Source organism: Atractosteus spatula, chromosome 21 (assembly GCF_055471065.1).
Source record: "Atractosteus spatula isolate fAtrSpa1 chromosome 21, fAtrSpa1.hap1, whole genome shotgun sequence".
NCBI classification, from domain to species: Eukaryota; Metazoa; Chordata; class Actinopteri; order Semionotiformes; family Lepisosteidae; genus Atractosteus; species Atractosteus spatula.
Genome location: NC_142726.1, coordinates 1,546,822 through 1,568,867, shown reverse-complemented (window position 1 = coordinate 1,568,867; position 22,046 = coordinate 1,546,822). Strand labels below are relative to the sequence as shown.

Below are 22,046 nucleotides of genomic sequence, written 5' to 3'. Positions count from 1 at the left end.
TTTTCTGGGTTATGTAGTCACCACAGACAACACAACCCTCACACACTCCTGCAGTTTCTTCCGGACCTATGACGGAGCTGGAGCGAGGTCCTTGAAGAAGGACCCCTGGTTTCCTCCGACTGTGCGTGGCTAGAAAAGGAAATAACTTCAAGTATTTTGTAAACAAAGCTAAAAAACAGTAAAAAAATAAACAAACAAATTTGATCTATGACCTAACATCTACTGAGAGAATACGTAAAGAGAAACTTGCGCCTATTTTTCGCAAGCGTTTTGAATCAGGCACAGAGCTGGTGAGCTACAGCTCTTCCAAACCCTAACCCACATTGACATTGAGTGCAGGATCGCAGCGGGCAGTGGTTGTGAAACGGTGCTCTGGTAGACGGATAGGGGTGACGGGACTAGCAGCTCTTCCCCGGGAGAATGGCTCGCATGATGGGGCTGCTCTCGGCAGCGGCCTGGCCCCTGGGGCTCGGGTCCCGGTGCTCCGCGGCCAGTCGGTCCGCCGTCGCGGCGGGGGTACTTTCGGCGCCGGGCAACCGCAGGGTAAGCATCTCAAAAGCGGAGTTTTCAAAACCCGTTCGACCAGCTGAGCTGCTGAAAAAAAGTAGTTAAAAGTACTTCATTTTAAAGCTGGCGACAGTTTGGTAACCTGGACAAAAAAAGTGTTTTCTCTGGGGCCGTTGATGTGAAAAGTGTTATGCAAATCTGATGCAATGGTCGCTGCCTGACTCCGCAGACGAGAAGTCACGGAGCAGTCGGTACAACGCGGACGTGTTTCTGCTGGTTCTTAATTAAAGCACTCTGCTTATTTTGCAGGAGCTGGACATAACACTTTAAAACGTTATTCAGGGATTTAGACAACATTTACAGAGTTGGTTGTCTCGAAAACAGTTTTTAGTTGAACGGTAAGCAGGGTCTAAGGACTGAGCAACTGAGTAAGCAAATTCCAGCAGCGATGGCAGAGAGATCAGACTTAACTCTATGAGCTGTACCTGTCCTGTTCCGAGCCATAACAAAACCCTAGTGTGCTGAAATGTTGACCTCTGCCACTACTTCTATGTTTTACATGTTTTTTTTTAAAATTACAGATATTTTTCCTGGACAGACTAAAAAGTTTTGGATTCAGTGAAAAAAATGTTTCGTTCCACCGACGACTTTGTTTGAAACCACCAAAAGGTAAATAGTGTTACCTTAAAGTTACGTTCCTTGGTCTTATTGTTTCAAAGCGCATTTATTGTAGTTTGCTGGCGTCAAAAGTAGAGGTGAAATTGTAATTCTTATGCTATCAAGATTGCAGATTATTCATAGTGTTGCTTAATTGCAACTAGTAAATGGTTACTGATATAACTAATTTATTGTAAAAGTAAGAAACTGTGTGTCTCTTGTAAAACAAAAACTTAAAAGAGCATTCAAATTTGGATTGAAAATAAGATGTATCCAGTTATGAAATCTTATTTTGTAAATGCTTGTTTTGTCTTTACTGTAAGGTTTTGATAAGTACTTTCCAAAGAATGAGAAAACGCTTGGGAGAGACAGAGCTGGCAAGTCTAAAGGTAATAACATGGAAATCTACCAGGAACTGGGCTCCGTAGATACATTATTTTTAATCCAGTATTTTAGACATAGTGCTTTTTCCTGTTTTCTAACTTTCTAGATGTTCTTAGCTTACTATGGTAAAGGCTTAGAACATGGGAATGATGATGTGAGTGAAAACACTTCACTCAGGTTAGGTGTGGTCCAGCAGAGTCCTTTATTCACGTGCATGAAGAGGATACAATCATGCAGATCTGAGAGCAGTATCTCATGCAGATCTGTGAGTAACCTCTCCAACGAGATGGTAAATGCAATGGGTTTCATACAGCAAATTCACTCAGGCTAACTCATTCTAAATTTCCATATTAGGAGTTTTTTTCTCTCTACAAACACTTCTTTGTAATTGACCACTTTATTCTTAAGAAGCAGTTTTACCTTGTATACAGACAAATACTGTATACTGTACTGTATACAGATGTATATAAATAAAAGGTGTGAAATTGAGCTAGACATTCTGCAGTTTCTAGTATTAGCATCAAAACGTCAAATAATATGCTTGCAATTGTCCTTTCATACTGTTGCTAGGTAAAGGCATGTTAGCAAAGCCAAATAGTCACTATCTTATAGACTTAAAAAAGGTAAATGCTAAAATTTCTTCCTCAACGGTTACATCAAGAATCTTTCAGATAAGACCTTACAAGGTCCTGAGTGAATGGTCATTAAAGATCCTGTCACTGTTCAAAAGAGTACGAGGGGCTTGAGCGATCTGATCTTCCTAAGGTTCCCCTTTCATTCAGTCAGTGAAGCAGGTTCACACTTCCTCATCTGATCTGCTGCATCATGAGGCTCCTGGCGCAGAGTGGCTGCAGGCCAACATCCAGGTTGGTGCTAAACGTCAGTGATGGCTGAAGTGGGTCCTCCCTCATTAAAAAGCATGTTGGGATCCTCTGAGATGAAGAGCTCTGTGTAACTGCAGGTGAAGTGGCTCTGTGGGGCGATCTGCTAAACTGGCTCTTTTTGATTGGCAGAGGGGAAGGCCAAGGAGGCGGAGTCTGGAGCAGGTGGCGGGGGAGGGGCCAGTGGCGGGGGAAAGAAAAGTGGGAGGAAGGAGGATTCTAACTGGTGGAGTCGGGTGCAGAAGGTTAGTGCTGTCACCCCATTCCCTGTGTGCAGAGACTGGTCCTGTTTTGCTGTCGCCTTTGTTGCTTCCATGCATTTGAAGTTCATGCATAGAAACTGGCGCTTAGCTGTCAAACCTGTCATCTTGTATTCTCAAGTAGGAAATGGACACATGTTGATATTACACTGTGACACACATGGCTTTTGTAAGATCAGTGCCACTGGGACATTAGATTACTGATTTTTTGGGTTGGGGCCGTAAGGTACTGCCAAGACAAATGGCACAAACAAGTGTTACGTGCTGCTCATATTCACATCACTACACTTCGTTAGAATGCCTGAAAGAAATACAACATGTACCTAATGTTGCAAGATGACTGCATTCTCCACATTGTTGAACATTTCTCACCACAGCTGTGCAGTGCCCTGGTGAGGTTTGAAGAGTAGTTGTGAGACAGAGTCCGTGTTTTGGTGAAATGTTGAGATGGAAAGCTTTTTGTAGTCAGCTGAATCCCTCCTGCACAGATTCTGAATACTTGGTCTGTAGCGAAAGCCATTTTGACTCTCCAAGCTGGGTATTAGTATCCAAAGACTCAATTGATCCTTCTTTGATGCCTCGTCTTCAGCTCATACCACTTTGACACATTGTACCATTACCAATCTTTTTAAAGTTCATCTGTATCTTAAATATTTGGAATTTGTCAATTAATCCATCGTAATACAGTGATTAAATAGTCCTTGTAACACATTCCAGAGTGAATTGAAAATGTTTTTAGCCCTGGTGATTGAAGAGCAGTGTGGCTGTTATTTCTGCAGGGTGATTTCCCTTGGGATGAGAAGGATTTCCGGTACCTGGCCATCGTCATTGCAGGCTTTTCCTCTGGATTCCTGTACTTTTATTTCCGGGACACGGGCAAGGAGATCACCTGGAAGGACTTTGTCCATTACTACCTGGCCCGGGGACTGGTATGAATGGTGCTGTACTCTGCCACACTGTGTGTTGTGCAGGATGTGTAAGATGATTATAGAGCTAGTTGGACTTGCAATTGAAATTTTGAAAATGAGCAATGAAAATTTGTATGGAGCCCCAAATCATCACACTCACACCGGCCTGTGACTCCTGATTCCTGTGTTAACTACACATGGCGAGCCCTCGGGGTGATCTGGCTAGAGTGGAATTTAAACACAGATAAGCGTGATCAGATAATCAAGAGTATGGAAACTTTTCGTCCTGCTCAGAAGCAGCAGTGTACTGTTTATGTGCTATTGCTCAGTTTCACAAGATAATTGTCTGAAGAGGCCAACTTACGTTGTAAACACCCTGCAAAAAATACAGTGCCCCTCTAAAAATTACAGCGTGATACATTTACAAAACAATCAGTTTTAAAAAAAAATATTTACTGTATTTTATATTTATTTTGTACTACTGTAAGTATTCTAATGTTTCGTCTATTCTGATGTCTGTCTTTTTGCTTGTGTTGGGCTGGACTGCTGTAGCACATCAGTTTCCCTTTGGGATCAATAAAGTCTTATCTATCTAATGTATAATCCTGAAGCATGAGTGCAGTAAATGCAAGGGAGTGATTCTGCACCAGCTACTGTTCACACCAGTGCACTCTGTTCCATCTCCAGGTGGACCGTCTGGAGGTTATCAATAAGCAGTTTGTCCGCGTCATCCTGGCCCCAGGATTGAGGTCGTCAGAAGTGGTAAGACTTGGACTGTGGGTCCAGTTTAATCGAGACATAAACACACTAGTGAGCTGTCTTTAACGTGGTTTAAAATCTACCAGCGTTCACACTTTTGAAATGATTGTGGTCTTTCTTCTTTTATATCACAATGGGCCATCATAAGTTCTTCAGATATTATTTTTAGGTGCGTCTTTATGATAAGAAGTAATTTGGGTAAAAACATCCAAAATTGTCAAATTTAATATTTGAAGGAAGTGGATTCTGAGTGCAGATGCTGAGGGATCAGGAAGAATTTCAGTATGTAACTCTTATTTTATCACGTATTTTAGAAATCTCTTATTGCAGAGATGTCTAAAAAATGCTCAACAATGTTAAAGCTATGAAAGTCTCTCCAAACAGTACCTATGGTTTATAACTAGGGGGCAGTACTGCAGCATTGTCTTCTGACTTCACTTAAAGCGTAATGCTTCAAAAAAGGATAAGAGATATTTCAAAGCCAGAGACCTCTGGGCAGATTCTGGACTTTGCTCACAGAAATAAATGCAGATAAAACATGACATTATAGATTGATCTATAATTGTTATGATTAGATGTTTGTTACTAAAATGAGTATGCTAATAAAATGAGCATGCTAATATGAGTTTCCACTTTTCCGAAGCTGAATTTCAGAAGATTCAAGTTCTTTATGATTCCTAAGGGGGCAGCATTGTAGCACAGTGATTTAGCATTGCTGCCTGGCAGGGCTGGGTCCCTGGGTTCAGTTCCTGGTGTGCCGCCTGAGTGGAGTTTGCATGTTGTCCTTGTGTTTGTGTGGGTTTCCTCTGGGTGCTCCGATTTCCTCCCATAGTCCAAAGATACTGGTAGGTTAATTGTCTTCCAGGAAAGCTGGCCCTGTTGTGAGTGTGTGTGTGTGTGTGTGTGTGTGTTGGAGTGCCCTGCAGTGGACTGGTGTCCCATCCATGGTGTACCCTGCCTTGTGCCCGTTGCTTGCTGGGATAGGCTCCGGCTCCCCCTCAACCCTGCGTCGGAAGAATCTGTTACAAGATGGATGTGTGATTACTAAGCCCCCCGTGGTGCTCCAGTGCTCTTTAATACTTAGGGGGTGTGTTGTTTTCCCCTGGTAAGCAGTGTTAAACTGAGTGCCGTGCCCCGTGTTTCTTAGAGCTACGTATGGTTCAACATCGGCAGCGTGGACACCTTCGAGCGGAACCTGGAGTCGGCCCAGCAGGAGCTGGGCATGGAGCCCTCTCACAGAGTGGCCGTGGTGTACAGCACCGAGAGCGACGGGTGAGAGAGCAAAGCAGAACCAGCCTTTGGCCTGGCAGGCAGATCCCACACAGCAGGGGTCCAGCTGGTCCATCTGACCTCTTCGGAAGCTAGGAGCTAATGGCTCCCAGGATCTCATTCAGCCGTTTCGGGAATCGGCTTCAGCAACATCGGTTGCTTGATCCAGACTCCCACAGCCCTTTCGGTGGAGAAGTGTCTCCTGTTCTCAGTTTTCAGTTCACTGTGTCCTCTGGTTTATGTTTCGCTCTTCATTCCGAAGACGTCCGCTGGTGAGACGTGGTCACTGCCCTTGTGGATTCCGACCCTTGTACCCTCTTCTGGATTGCACTTCTATTGTTCGAGATTAAACAGGTTCATCTATTTCAGTCTGTCAGTCAGAGAAGGACGTTCCCTCTAGCCCTGTAGTGTATTGGGCTGCTTTTCTCTGGACTGAATTTAGAGCAGCAGTTTCTTTTGTTTAACAAGGTGACCAAGATTAAACGCAGAATTCCTGACGAGGCCTTACTAGTGCGTATCATCCCTCCATTTCAGTTCTACGCTCGTAACTATTTCTAGTAAGATTTTGTTTGCCTTTTAAGTTGCTTCCCCACATTGCCTGAAGATGTAGATAGTGTCTTTCATAGGCAGCCTCTGTTGTCTCCACTCCCCCACCACAGAGAGAGGAGGGGGCTCCTGTCTGTCCTGGGAGCAGGGTACAGCAGACATGCTGGCCGCGACGCTGTTCTGATCTGAAGAGAAGAGATGAGCTGTGCTTGTGTTGTGTGTGCACACCCCTTCCTGCACTGGCGCCCCAAGGATTCGAGATTGAGAAAGGGCAAATGTCAGCTGGAACAGCCGTGTCCGTATCTCCCAGAAGCAGACGGATCAGAAATTATGAATCACGACTGATCCCTGGGAAATGGCAGCGATCCGGAGCCTCAGCTGCCAGATCCCACCTGTCCCTGCGGGGATTGTGTGAATCACTTTTCCTCCATCTGCGCTGGTGGTTCACCAGCTGAGTGTTTGTTTGACACAGCTGAGCGCACTTTTAAAAGCAACTTAAAAGTAAATGAAGGGATTTCTCATGGATCAAATAGTGAATATTTACAAAGGTATTTATGCCCTGGAGTTATTTTCTTCTTTCTTATTTCACCACCTTACAGTTTTCTGCCTTTTGGAAGGTGGTAGCTAATCCCCCGGGATCACAACTGTGTCTGTGTTGTAAATGTCACCCTCTTCCTCTCTTGCTCTTTGGATCGTCCAGGTCTTTTCTCATGAGCATGATCCCCACCTTGCTGCTGATTGGCTTCTTGCTCTTCACCCTCCGGCGTGGACCAATGGGAGCGGGACGCGGAGGTCGGGGGGGCGGGCTGTTCAGCATGAGCGAGTCGCCGGCGAAGATGATGAAGGACAACATCAGTGTGAAGTTCAAGGATGTGGCCGGCTGCGAGGAGGCGAAGATCGAGATCCTGGAGTTCGTCAACTTCCTGAAGAACCCCAAACAGTACCAGGACCTGGGTGCCAAAATCCCAAAGGTATCACCGCCCTGCGACACCTTATTGCATTTTCTTTCTTCAACGTGATTTACGTTTTTAAGTCAGACACAGTTCAGGCAATGATTTACACACCGCCATGTCTTTTCAATAGAAAAGCACATCTTAAATTAAAATGTTTTTTTTCAGGTTCTAAAAGTCTTAATCAAGGAAGTCTGGTGTCTGCTATTTTTTTTCCGACTGGTTCCTTAATTGAAGAATTAACTGAACTAATAATTTGCTTAATTAGACCTGCAAGTCGTTTTCAGCCCCTAACGAATTGCTAATTTCACCTTTTTCCCAGTAGTTTGAATGCCCTCAGCTGAAAAGCTTTAATTAAGCATGTTGTAACTGGAATTGAGCTCTTCAGCTGGAGTAGAAACACTCCAGGAGTAAAATACTCAAGTATCAGAGTTGAAATGTAAAAATGTGGATATTCACAGCTCTGAAGGCTGGGTTTTTCTGTAGGACACAGATGCATTGTAGGCAGCTTTGCGTTTTTAATAAACCAAGAACTGTCGTATGTGAAACTGAAATTATGAAGTATTGGTTAAAGGTAAAAACATGCCTCCTTATCTCCCCTTACTCAGTGTGATTTAAAGGCGTTGTGCGATTGCGATGCTTCAGGCCTGTGTGATACTCCGGGAGGGTTGGGGTCAGGGGTTCAGTAGGGGCTGCTTGTCTGCAGCGCCAGCTCCCTGCTTGCCTCGGGCGTCGCATGCTGACCCCCTGTCCTCCTGCTGTGTCCCCCCCAGGGCGCGGTCCTGTCTGGGCCTCCGGGGACGGGCAAGACTCTGCTGGCCAAGGCCACGGCGGGCGAGGCCAACGTGCCCTTCATCACCGTCAACGGCTCGGAGTTCCTGGAGATGTTTGTGGGCGTGGGGCCTGCCAGGGTGAGCCACGGCCATGTGTCCCGCCTCCACCGGGAGGCGCTATTCTGGATCGCATGTTACCAAATGCTGAATTATTTGACAGGCTGGTGCAGAACGTGTGAACAGCGATCGTGTCCTTGCAAGGCTGTTGCTGTGGTCATTATTGTTCACTCTGCCCGTCCTGAAGAGTGACGAAAAAACGAGGTGGCAAAAGAAAAAGACTGCTGAGTTGCTGTGTTTAGTGAATGAGGTTTATTTCTCCTTGATGCCCATTTTTCCCCGCCGGAGGTCACCCCGTACTTTTAATGCAGTTCAAAGTTTAATCGACTGTTTAATTGACTCCACGATAAGCTTTAGACAAAGTGGACAGATATAATTTGAAGTTTCTGGCCCTGCTGTCCCTTAAGATTTTTCAGAACAGTGTCTTTCTAAAGATAAATGTTGAATTTGGTTTGCCGTCTCATTCCCCTAAGCAATCATGTGTGCAGAGAAAAAACATCATGTCAGCGCCTGTTGTTCTCGAAGGTGTAGTTGATTGCATCTCTCTTTCCTTTTTCTGAGAGTGAGAGCTGAAGGCTTAAGATGTGCTCAGCGATCATCATACCCAGTCATCGGTCTGCTTCTTTCCTGCCTCAGGTTCGAGACATGTTTGCAATGGCCCGTAAGAATGCCCCCTGCATCCTCTTCATTGACGAGATTGATGCAGTGGGCAGGAAGAGGGGACGGGGCAACTTTGGGGGGCAGAGCGAGCAGGAGAACACGCTGAACCAGCTGCTAGTGGAGATGGATGGTGAGTCTGGGGAGAGACGCGCTACTTGGCCAAGTGCTCTGGGTCACTGTCCTGCTGAAAGGTGAATGCCCAAGCGCATATCCAGAGCTGAGCTCTCAGTCCATCGGAGTGGTCATTCTAAAACTAATCTAAATACTCATTTCCTGGGCAAGAGCATATAGGAACTACAGAAAACAAAACTGAGCATGTTCTGTCGCACGTGTTGCAAGGAAGACAGACGCAGGGGAGAGTCATGGATCAGCAGGGGAGTTTTGTTATTGTACGTCTGCTTTCAGGTTTCAACTCCAGTACCAATGTGGTGGTTTTGGCGGGGACCAACCGCCCAGATATCCTGGATCCAGCCCTGATGAGGCCAGGCCGTTTTGACCGGCAGATTTACATAGGTACTGTCTTGCCCTGATGCTCTCTCACTGCACTGCACAGCGTCCTTGATGGCTTCAGAAACTCAAACACGCTCTGTTCCCTGCCACACTAGCGGGGATTAAGGATTGGTGGCAGGGATATGTTTTACTGCTGCCCCTTCAGCCAGCCCTGTAATCCCTTTATCCCTTGAAAATGAATATCTCCTGTAGATTTAATGAAAGGAGCTTTTCCATTTTAACTACTGGATGTTGTGGTGCTGCCAGCAGTAATCCTTAGAAGTGATATTGTAGGATTATTGGTAGGAATCTCAGAACACTAATGCATTTTAAACCACGTTATTTAACAAAACAAACAAGCTGTATTTACAGAACAGAAAGGCAATAACAGAGGAGAGATGGCACTGTGGAAGATGTCAGGTTTTAAAGTGCAAATTAGAATTTTGAAAAATAACTCTGGTCAGAACCAGTTCAGCTGGCAGGTTGCATCTTTCCCTTTTCTTAATTCTCAGTGTTAAGAGATGCCAGTCTGCAGGTCTTGTTGGAGCACTAACGCATCCTAATCAGTGCTCTTAAGCTCTTCATTTCAATACTAACGTTGACTATCAAGTAGTTGTTCCTCGTATTTGTTCCTTTTTTTCTCTTCTTAACTGCAACACTTCGTCCTTCTGTTTGTTGGAGAGGAGAACGATACAGGATGAAAAGTGTATTAAAAGCTAAAGACCTGTATGAGGAGGTTGTGTGCAGGTCCTGTCTGGGCTGTTTCTGTCGCCTCAGAGTGAATGCTCTGCAATCTCCCCCAGGCCCCCCAGACATCAAGGGCAGGGCATCGATCTTTAAAGTCCACCTGCGTCCCCTGAAGCTGGATGCCAGCATCGTGAGAGACGCTCTGGCCAGGAAACTGGCGGCTCTCACTCCGGGCTTCACTGGTAAGTGTGCCGCATGCTCAGGCGAGGTCAATGTCTTTGCTTTGCAACACAGGAAACTTCTGTGTGGGAGTCTTCGGAAGCCTTTTAACCTCAGACTTCTACTGAAAGTGCAGAGTAACTGCACGGGCAAGATGGTGTTTCTTGCTGTCGGGGATTTCGTCAGGATTGAATTGATTTTGTATAACTCTGGAAGTAAGAGGGTAACCTAGGAAACCTCTTCATTTGTCCTTGAGGTCCCACTGTCAAAGTAAAAATGAATATTTACTGCAAATCCATCAAATTTGTCTGAGAGATTTTGAAACCTGTTTCAGACTTGATCAGACAAACTATGATCTTACTTATATGCGGTGCTGAGATTTTGAAATTCAGGCTTTTTCTGCACTTAATGCCTGCTTGCTGTCATCCAAAATGTGAAAAACAGTGTGTCCATTATTGCTTTCTTTTCTGCAGGAGCTGATATTGCCAATGTGTGCAACGAAGCGGCCCTGATCGCTGCCAGGCATTTAAACGAGTTTATTGTTGAAAAGCACTTCGAGCAGGCCATCGAACGCGTCATTGGAGGTGAGTCAAGTGTGTCTCCTGTGGGCAGAGCTTTGCTGAGAGTAGGCACAGTCAGACTACCTGTCCCTGCTGCCAGTATTTAATTAAAGCAGCAGGGGAGTCTGTGAATCCCAGTGGCCAGACTGAAAAGCCTCCCTAGCGCTGGTGGAGAAACAAGTGGGTATTGCAGAAGCCATCTGCTCCCTCTAGAAGGCTAAGTCTCCCTGTACTCATTGTGTGTAGAATGCAAAGCTGGGAACTTTGAATTGTACGGGTAGTATTGCTATAGCCAGACAATATCAGGCAGCTCAGGTCATTAAAAATCTCAGACGTGATTAATCAGTGCCTCCAGCTGAAAGGTCTGTATCCTGTATCATGTAAACAGACTGTCACTTGCACTTTTGTTCAATGTGAAGCAGACCTGGGAAGGTAGCAGAGCTGCACATCCTTCGAATGATGAGATCAGTGTCCAGTGGGGTCCCTGGACGTCGGGTGTGATGCGTCCTAACATGTCTATTTCCTAATTGCACTTGGCACTCTGTGGATCTGCCGCTGTTCGGTCTGAGAAGCTTGTTCAGAATGACTGTGAGAACTCGGCCTGCTGTCATGAACTGAGTTCTGCAGCTCAGGGGACAGTAGATCTGCCAGATGCTCGCGGCCTGCTGCTCTGCTGTGTCAGCAAGACAGTGTTGGGCAGGGCCAGCAGCAGAGCACTAGCAGTGAGGCGCTTGTGAGCTTTGTCTCGAAGTACATAAGAGATTCAATCAGCTCCTTTGTTTATTGCCTTCTGTAGCCCCCTGCTCAAATGTTTGACTTGTTTCCTATCAGCAGAAATGACTGATTTCACTTCACTGTCTCAATACTTATGCTTTGTACTGTATGCGTCATATATGACAGCCCCCCTAAACGTTCGGTCATAGTTTTCCTGTGCCTTCTACAGTGCCTGCAGTGATTGAGCCTCTTCTTTATCCTGCGGCAAATGCTATCACTTGAAAATGCACCACTCCCTTCCCACGCCCCTCAGAAGAAGACCCCGGCAGTGAGCACTGAGTTATTGCTGCACATGGTGGAGGCCTGTGAAAGCAGAGCTCGGAACGGGAGGGCTGTGGGTAGTCTGCGCATCTAACTCCGACGCCCTTGCGCCGTCCCCTGTCGCTGTGCAGGGCTGGAGAAGAAGACGCAGGTGCTCCAGCCGGGGGAGAAGAAGACGGTGGCGTACCACGAGGCCGGACATGCCATTGTGGGCTGGTTTCTGGAGCACGCCGACCCCCTTCTCAAGGTACAGCCTCTCTGCTCCCAGTGTTTGCCAGGGACCGTTCTGCCCGCCGGCACGCTGAGGTCCTATGTGCGGCCTGGCACCGAGAGTCCGTGCCGCACTGTGGAGGAGCCAGTTACGGTATCCAGGGTCAGGGCCGGGATTTCAGTTCCAGTTCTGCATTGGAGCTGGTGTGAAAGAGAGAGCTGGAACTAAATAACAGTAACTGGCCATGACCAGAGTGAAGGAAGTTCAAGATGCTCTAGCAGGTGATGGTGCAGCAGCACCAGAGAGAGAAAAGGCAAATATCTGATTGCTCGGCTGCAGGAAGTAAAAGAAGCCCCAGCTGATGTGTAAATTTCTTATCTTTTTATTAGGTTTTTATTCCTGGGCCTGGCATGAAATGTCTTTCTGTATTAAAATAATCTTTAGCAGCTTCCTCTGTGATTTACCAGAGTTCAATTTTATCTTTAACCTGTGTTTTTAATTGCTATTTTCTGTCTGCTCGCCTCAGGTTTGAGTGCATCTTGGAACATGTCCTCACTGAAACCTGAGATTTCTTCTGCTTTCAGAAAGATGACATTTATTGACGAGCCAAAGTCCTAGATCTCTTACTCTGGTTCTTCCTTCTGAGAAGGAGAGACACGGGGTGTAACACTGGGGTCCAGGTGCTGCCCTTCACCTGTCCCTGGATAGTGTTCCTTGCTGTGTGTGTCGGCTCTCCTGGCAAGAGTGGAGGGCGGTGCTGGAGGCCGACACACGACACTCACGCTGTCCTCGCTCCCTGTGTCCCGACGCAGGTGTCCATCATCCCCCGCGGGAAGGGCCTGGGTTACGCCCAGTACCTGCCCAAGGAGCAGTACCTGTACACGCGGGAGCAGCTCTTCGACCGCATGTGCATGATGCTGGGAGGCCGTGTGGCGGAGCAGCTCTTCTTCGGGAAGATCACCACCGGGGCCCAGGACGACCTGAAGAAAGTCACGCAGTCCGCCTACGCGCAGGTACGGCAGTGCTGCTCCCCCCTCGCTGCCCCGTGCTTCTGCTGGTCTGTTCCCCCTTCTTCTCCACTGCCTTCTGATTTCTGTAGTTTGTGCTTTTCATTATCCTCTTTCTCTTTCTTTGTTCCCTTTATTGCTGAGTCTCTGTCTTTGATCTGTCTTTTCCCTGCTCCATTTAATACAGCGCTCGGTCAGAGAGAACTAGGGAATAATGAGCCCTCTCAGCTCCCTCCGATAACATCAGTTCTGTGTTGAAAGGGCCAAAGATGTTTGATCTTATTTCTGATCTTTTAAACTTTGAAAACTACCCATCCTACCTTCAAGAGTACATATTGTAGGTTTCAATAATTAAAGCTGCAGTGAGCCTACCACTCTTAATCCACGTTCATCTCACGTTCATCTCACTTAGATGGGCTTCAGTCTCTTTCACACATGAGAGGAGCTTCTAGAAATCATATTGCTTACCAAAAATCATATTAACACAGTTCTCTTTGTGGTTTTCATTAATATTTATTCACAGAAGATGGAAAAAAGAATTGACTTAAGTATTGAGAGTGGTCTGTTGGTCTGCACTATTTAAAGCCAAATTCAGTCACAGTTCTTGGGTATTGCAGTATGGGTTTTGAGTAATGGGTTGGATCATCCCAGCTGCCAAGCAGAAGAAGAAGTGACACAATTCAAGTGATTAACTTCTGATCGTTTTTTAATCAGGGGTATTTTAAAATTCATTTTATTCAATGGCAGCCATTGATATAAGTAAACATGTCATTTGCGCTATAAAGATATGATGCAACTCAGTGATCTGTGTTGTTCAAACCCATGGATGGCTCTTTAATCACAGTTTCAGTGCAGAGTGAAAGCAAGGGTATGTTTCATGAGTGGAAAGAGGAGAGGAAGGGTGCCCAGCATTCGTGACCGGTACACTCTACGTGTTGCCTTGTCCACAGATTGTGCAGTTTGGCATGAGTGAGAAGGTGGGCCAGGTGTCCTTTGACCTGCCGCGGCAGGGCGAGGTGGTGATGGAGAAGCCGTACAGCGAGGCCACGGCGCAGCTCATTGACGAGGAGGTTCGTGGCCTCATCAGCACCGCCTACGAGAGGACCCTGAGGCTGCTCACCGAGAAGAAGGAGCTCGTGGAGAAGGTGAGTCGGGGCAAGTGTCAGGGTCAAGTCGAAGGCATTGAAAACAAATATGGCTTTTATCATGGGTGACAGAGCACATACCTTTGCTTATATTAAACCCAGCCTGTGACCTGTCTGCTGCTGGCAGTTTACTGACCCAGTATTTGATTTGGAATTTTCATGGGGTAGAGTGAGATTCCTACATCATTCGAAAACCACATCATTGTGTGCTTGGTTTGTAGTGTGATTTTAGATAGGAGTTTGATTTAATCCTGGACTGAACTCGGAGAGTTTCTGGGAAGGAGTGGGCAGGAGTACTGAAGCCAGGTTGTGTTGCGGTGCTGTGCCGGCAGGTGGGCAGGAGACTGCTGGAGAAGGAGGTGCTGGACAAGGCGGACATGGTGGAGCTGCTGGGGCCTCGGCCGTTCACAGAGAAGTCCACCTACGAGGAGTTCGTGGAGGGGACGGGCAGCTTCGAGGAGGACACCAGCCTGCCTGACGGCCTGAAAGACTGGAACCAGGAGAGGGCCATTCCGCAAGAAGAGCCTCCCCTGGCGCAGGAGAAGCAGGCGTTGTAGGGCAGCCCGGATCTGAACCCAGGCATGGCTGACAGCCCCTCAGGGCAGGGATCACACCCACCAGGCTGCAGGAGGCCTGGAGGAGGTCTGGTATACTGAACGTGTTGAGGGCTGCCAGCGTTCCTCCAGTCAGGACCTCCCTTTCAGGTGACAGACCTTTTTAGGTTCAGGTTTTTTAAGATGCCAGTTTTATTACAGAAGCACTCCTGGAACTCTATAAGGAGAGGACCGTTTCCCAAGCAATGCCTTAACAGTCCCCTGCGCGTCTGACTATTCTGTCCCCAGGGCGCAGTAAGCAGAGTGACAGAATTGCGTCGGGCGCATCATCAGTGAGGATCAGTAACAAGCCTGTGAAGTTGCTGTGCGAGTGCTGTAGTGACATGGCAGCTACGTTTGTACGTTGTTCCCGTTATATGAAATCATGTTTTGTGAGCGGTGCAATATAGATCCTGTTCACCCTCGTTTGATGACATCATGTTTTTAACGTCTTGGAAACTCGGAAATGTATACTTTCTTGATAACCTCTTTAATGTACAGTTTTAATTTAAAAAGATTTTTGCAACGTCGGAGCTTTCTAATTGTCAGCTGCAGTTATCCATAGAGTTAGGTTTGTTTAGTTGTGCTAAGTGAGGTAGTTGACAGTTGCAGACCATTACAAATATCTTATCCTACCAGAAGGTCAAATTGGTTTTTAAATATAAATATTAAAAGGTATGCTGTATGTGCTTTTGCTTTTTAAATTTAAATGAAGAACAGGGAGGCTTTCTTCCAAAAAGAGGGAAATATTTTTTCTAAAGTGACAAATGAATTTATGATGCACTTTTTCAAACTGCCTAAATTATAATACACCCAATATTTATCTTACTTCAGATTTACTAATAAGGTAAACCACAATTTGTGTGGATATTGTGTGATTGATACATCTATTACTTTATACTGAAATGTTTACAGTTTCATATCGCATGAAACTTTCACCTTAACTAGAAGTTAACTACACGTTCCCGTTTGTTGCTGTATTACTCTGCAGAAGGCCAATACTAATGCATTGACACTGTCATTTTCTGATCCTGCTCAAGTACGTAGGTCATACTTACTTGTGAAGAAACTGGCAGGGCTGCTAGATTGAGTCACATGTTCCTCTCTGGGGTGGGCCAGCCAATCAGGAGGCTGTTTGAGTCACATGTTCCTCTCTGGGGTGGGCCAGCCAATCAGGAGGCTGTTCGAGTCACATGTTCCTCTCTGGGGTGGGCCAGCCAATCAAGAAGCTGTTGGATTGAGTCACATGTTCCTCTCTGGGCTGGGCCAGCCAATCAGGAGAAGTATAATTACTCATGAGACCAGCTCCTGACATGCATTACCGCACAGTGACACAAACACATTCCATACTGCACCATCAGATGGACGGGACAGCAGTCTGGATAGTTTGACAGTTTATTTGAAAAACAATATTGTTGTCCCTTGGCTCCTCTTGTACTGAGCAGGGTTGCTATTGCAAGATCACATCATAAAGTAGGTTAAAAGGTACCTGTCCCATGTGCGATTCTGATCACTGCTCCAGCTGTGCATGTGAAACCAGTGTGCAGCAAGGATTAAGACCCAAGCTAATAGATCAGTCCATCTGCCGTATTGCTATGTTCTCTTTGCTACCTGGTTTTGAATGAGAAAAAAGTTTGAAAAGGCAACCATCTTGCATGACTACTAACTTGTAGTGTTTATCTGAAAAAACAGCAAATATAATTTTAAGATTTTATAAATCTCAACTGACAGATCAAGATTTTGTTTAGTTAAAATTACTCTTAGAAACCACAGTGTCGTTCCTCTTACTCTCTAAGAGGGTCCAGATCATTAGATCATGGAAACTAATTGGTGCCATTGTCAATGAGGGTGCATTGCTCCCAGCATTCCTGAGCGAAGGCACCGAGAGGTGTCGTACAGCAAAGATCTATAGCTCTAACTCTGCAGCGTGCCAAGAGATGTGCTATTCCTGTATTCCTGTGGGACCTCCAAGACACTTTCCACTTTCTTTTTAATCATATGGAAAACACTCTATTTAAAAGAACAACACCATAATGTGACATTAAAGATAAAACTGACCCTAGAACAATTCCATAGTCAATGAATTGGGTCTGCTGTTAGCTCCAATCTCTGTTGTCTTTCAGAATAGTTCATTTAATGTATTATATTAAAAGGCAAATTCAGTAAATTTGTATCAGGGCTGGAGTTCTGTTAACCATTATAAAACACTTTGATTTCTGGGCTTACTAACATTTCTCGAGGAAGCAAGGAATGGCAACTCATCTATGCAGATGAATTCTAAATAAGGTATCATGTACAGTATGAAATATCTCAGAACTGATGTTACTTTAAGGGTCTGTAGCTTGTAGAGCCTGAAAAGGTTGAAAAGTGCAACAGGAATCTTATTTCCCAAGCTGAATGGTTACTGTATTAACAAAACCACATTTTGTTTAACTTTTTGTATACATTAATTTTTCCTCTTTAATCCACATTTTGGTATAGCCAAAAGGGCTGTTTAACTTGGTTTGGGTTGACACCAGGGATGCCCACTAAAATGTGGCTGGTTTTTCCTGGTCACGCTGCAGGTCTTGAGCTCTCGCTGTAGGGTAGAGACGGTTTCAGCCTAAACCGCCAGCAGTCTGACCTGGTCCAGAGCCACAGTCGCACCAGAGGCTGGAGCAGCCCGAGTCCTGCTGTGCTGCTCTGATTGAAGTGGTATGATAGGGGTTTTCTCTCTGACAGGTTACAGACCCGTTAGGAGGGGTGACCAGTTAGTGTTGGCTCACGATGCACATTTTTAATAACCAATCTTCTGGTTGTGAAGGTACAAATTCGATCTCCTCTGTTTTGTTGTAGTAAAGTTGCAATGACCTCTACAATAGGCAGTTTTATTTCTTGCTGCCAAAAACTTTACTTTACCTTATGTGTGAAAATATTGTGCTTTCTACAATTTTGCAGAATCTCTAGTAATGCTGTTTAATACAGCAAAAGCGCCATTGGATTTATTACCGTCTATCTACTGTCTCCATTATCTATCTAGTCTGTCTGGACACGAGATTGCCTGCCTTGCTAAAATTCAGGATTTACCTTATTTAATTTTACTTGAATATTGAATTAATAATGGGCCTTTTTGTAGACATTTAGTTGGTTCATTCCAAACAGTTAACTAACAGGGATTAGGATTGCATGTGCGCAGCTGTGATGAAATGGAATCGTGTGCAAGAACACGTGTCCTCTGGAGGCTTGAGATGAAGCAGGTAGTATACAAGTAAACTGTGTTCATAGAAATGCAGCTATCAGAGGCCCTCTGTTGGATTATAGCAGTGCTTTCTTGTGGACCAAGGGGAGAAATTCAAAGGGAGTTTCAGAGAGAAGATGAACTATATGAAATTTAAAAACTAAGGAATATTGCTGTGTAAGGACACAATAATTAATAAAGGATAAAAAGACTGCTTTTTCACTTTTTTTTGTTATTGCATGGATATGTTACAGTACCTGAGCTTGAAGAGAACTCCCCAGCAACTCATGTTAACTTCGGAACATCTGAACAGTTACAGATGAGAGATGGCGTTCAGTGCACCTAGGTTCCTGGTAGTAAGTAGCAATTTTATCTAATCAAGCTGATTCTTGTAAGAAGCCAGGATATCAGGTTCTTTCCAAGGCGGGATCTGCAAAACTCTGACCTATAGTTAAAGGGATGTGTAAGGGAGATCTGCAATAATAGGTAGGATCTGCAGTAGTTGGAGGGATCTGAAGACCATCTTATGATCTCAATTCTGATGGAAGAGGAGCAATCAGCATAGTGTGGCGTAAATGAAATAATGCCAAATGATTATTTTTGTGCCTCGATACTGATAAGAAAAATTTTAAACTGAAGTCAACGAATCAGGCCAAAGTCTACCAAAGACCAGGCTCCACAAAATGGGCAATGGAGCCTGCTTCTGTGCAACACCATGCAGATGGCACGTGTTTAATTTGTGTCAGACCGCAGCTGAATGTTTGAACAGGACAAACACATGGAAACCACTCAGCCTGTGGCTGTCTATTTGCCCTTCTTCTGTCAGTACCTGAATAAGGACATGGGACAGCATGTAGTTTGTAAGACATTGTGGTTTTGAAGCCTCTCTTTTCATGCCAAACTAATGGGTGTAATTTGGGCTAATGAGCCACGTAGCAGACAAAGAATCCCTTCCCCCCTCTCTCCCCCATCTCACCCCCTGCTCTCATGCTGACAAGTCAGTTCTTTCTTCCAATATGTGTTTGTCATTGCAAAGCCAGTGATCATAACCCTAGATAATCCTCCAGCTGAGCCTACACCTACCTGTATTTAGCTGCCATTATTGAAGCTCTTCAGTACCTCTGTGCTATGTGCTGGGAGTCACAGCCCTGTAAGATCCCTTTCAGCTTTGGAAACTCACAAGCACGTCAGTCCTGTCTCGTCTCCCGGCCACTGTCCAGTCTCGGAGCAGGGCTCCAGTTGCATCTGTTGTGTTGATTCCTGCTCTTGTGGGAATGACAGGTGTTTGGAGGAATGGAATTTCATCTTGCAGCCATGAAAACCTCATTTGCTGAGACTCCTGCCTGAGAGCGACCTACTCACAGCTCAAAAATCATGTGGGCGGTTTTCCGTGTTAAAATCCATGGGAAGTTAATCGCCATGTTTAATCTTACCTTGTGTAAGATTTCCTTCAAACAGAATAAGCAAGCTGTCTGGCTGACTTTAGCCTAGCTCATCCGCAGAGCGAAGCAGATGGGACTCCTCCACATCAGTCTTTCCTTGTAAGAGCTGGCTGCAGTAGGTGGCTTGTCTTTTTTGGATAGGCTTGATGTCGCCACCATGTTTAGAACAGAAGAATATTTACAAACGAGAGGAGGCCATTGAGCCCATCTGGGAGTTCGTGGTCAATCGATCCCAGGATCCCACCGGGGACTTCTTGAATGAAGCCCAAGTACTGGCTCCACCCACATGGCCGGGTTGCTTGTTCTACAGTCCCACAAGCCTTTGAGTATAAAGATGTGCTTCCTAGTCTCTTCCGCATAATTTCCTCTTGTGTCCTCTGGTTTGTGGCCTGCTGTTCATTCTGCAGAAGCCCACTCTGTTGTCAGGGTCGTTGGGGATTTGAACTCTTGAGTCAGGTCCCTGTGGAGTCCTTCCTGCTCCAGACTAAAAAGGTTTGGTTCTTCAGCCTGTGATTATAGGACATTCCTTTGTCCCAGAATGTATCTGCTTTGTCTTTTCCGGGCCGATCTCAGTCCAGCAATTACTTGTTCTAGAGCTGTGCAGCCAGTAAATAGGCTGGGAAAGACGTTGAGGTCGAAGAGGACCCTAGTATTGGAACACAAACTTGAATATAGTCCCTTCATGGGACTCATTTCTTATTCCATCTATTTATTTTGTATTTTATGTAAAATCATAAAAACACAGACCTCTGTAAGTAACCAAGATTCAGGCCTTTTCATTGTGAGACTTCAGGCTAGATTATTTCAACAGTTTTCTTATGTCAAGTTTTTCTCAAAGTGATTAATGAGTCTGACTGATCAAAAACATAAACATTCAGGTATGAGTCATCTGGTCATATTTGTACCTGGCCACAGAAGAAAACTGAACTGGCACAAGTATGTGCTGTATTAACTCAGCGATGATAGTGCTGCTTGTCATTGTTACCCCCTTGTCCTTGCTTTGTTTGACCTGTGGTATAGCCCAATGTCGCCACTTGCCCTGGCAGTGAAGATGAGGATGTGATAGTGCCATGCTCACATCTGCTGGGGCACTGTGGAGTTGGCTAGTGTTACCGCAGAAGCCGGCCACGCCTCTACTCACCTGTCAGTCAGGGCCAATTACCATGGATACACAATCCGACAGGAAGCCTGTTTCACCTGTGGGCAATGCACAGCCTCCCCCATCTGAGGTGAACCAGACTCTTTACGTTCTCATCTGGCAGCATTCTGGGCTCTGGTTTAGAGGTTGCCCTAGCTTCTAGTTTCTAGTTTCCAGAATTCTTTAGTTCTGCTGTGTCTTACCCTGGATCTTGACCTGCTCCATGCCCTGGGTTTTGTACTGGGTCCAACTCAACTTACCTCAACTCCGCTCTTGGTGCTGCTGTGCTGCTGTGTGAGCCCTTGCCCTTTGTTGACCTGGCTTTGAACCTTGCTCGTCTGGAGTATGACTCTGGACTGTGTTTCACTGTGTTCACACCGAGCAATCCTGACTTCCTGCCTGCACTTGGGTTCACCAATCAAACCTTGGACCCCTGCTTTATTCCGGACGTCACAGATATATTGATAGATACCTTGCCGCACAGCCTAATGGGTTAATCTGCGGTGCTGTGGTTCTCCAGTCTCTTATATGCTATGGGGTCGTGTTTTCTCTCACTCCCTTCATCTACGTGTGTGCACCTTGATCTTTGTAGGGCTGCTGGTGCACAGAGGAGTTCATAAGCTGTGCGGGGTGAGTGGGTTTCACAGAGCTCTGTCAGTGCCACGGCTGTTGCAGAAAGTGATGTCACGCCCTTGGAATCATGGGCAGTGTGGAATTTGCCCATGATGGGAGGCCTGGCCTTTTTGCGGAGGGGAATTCTCTGCAGTCTGGTGAGAGGCGCTGTGCAGCTCTGAAGCTGGAGGTGCCTGTAAGAGGCCATGACTGAACCCATCGGGGGGGCAGATCAGCTCTTGTTATGGGGATGTTATCCACAGTGCAATGAGGTGCAAAAGAGGGAAGAAAACTACCTTCCTTATGAGTGCCACGTAACTACCATAAACTACCTTATGAGTGGCACTTAAATCCCATTGGAAGTTTGGAATAGTTTGTCCTTCCAGTCTACCCAAAGCTCTGCTGTGAATGTCATATTTTCACGAATCTAACCTCCGCCAGAGTTACATGACCCAAATGCTATTTTCATAGAGATGGAAGTCCATAATTAGAACATGCTTACATAATAAAATTCTCAGTTCTCTCAAAATCCATAATCCATGGCTAAGGATGGAAAATCTCTCAAGGTGATATTAGTATGTGATGTAGGGTGTTTGTTCTACACTATGTTTCTATAAAATCCTTCAAAATTATAAATTAAATCCAATGTAATTTTTTATACATGTTTCTGAAGATAGTGTTATAACAGTTACTTTTAAATTATGTATTGGTTTGTGAAATTCTTACAATTATTGAATTTCACTTTATAACTGTCAAAACACACTTACAAGAGCTGTGTGGACTTGGAAAACTACCATCTGTGAAAAAAATGAAACCCTGATATTCTAAAGATAATTAAAATGTATTTCAAAAAATGCAAATTCTGATATTTTAGCACAAGTCAGCTTTGGTTTCGTTTCCAAGGGGAATTAATAACATGCCTTGCAGTTGTCAGTTTGAACTACTTTAGAAACAAAGCAAACACAAAACCCCAAACATTATAATTTGATTTTTTTTCCAAGGAACTGCAGTATTCACAGA

At 45.3% G+C, this 22,046-nt stretch overlaps 1 protein-coding gene across 1 annotated transcript; it reads left to right on the top strand.

The window, feature by feature from the left end:
- The first annotated feature begins 326 nt into the window (after nt 1-326).
- Nucleotides 327-18,046, top strand: afg3l1 (AFG3-like AAA ATPase 1). Its single transcript, XM_088939070.1, has 17 exons — nt 327-543; nt 1,089-1,176; nt 1,488-1,553; nt 2,562-2,674; nt 3,469-3,618; nt 4,285-4,359; nt 5,504-5,628; nt 6,872-7,142; nt 7,895-8,032; nt 8,648-8,801; nt 9,077-9,184; nt 9,964-10,089; nt 10,540-10,650; nt 11,793-11,908; nt 12,685-12,885; nt 13,830-14,024; nt 14,357-18,046. Exons 1-17 carry the CDS (start codon nt 421-423, stop codon nt 14,579-14,581), a joined length of 2,385 nt encoding a protein of 794 aa, XP_088795196.1. The 5' UTR covers nt 327-420; the 3' UTR covers nt 14,582-18,046.
- The last annotated feature ends 4,000 nt before the right edge of the window (nt 18,047-22,046 follow it).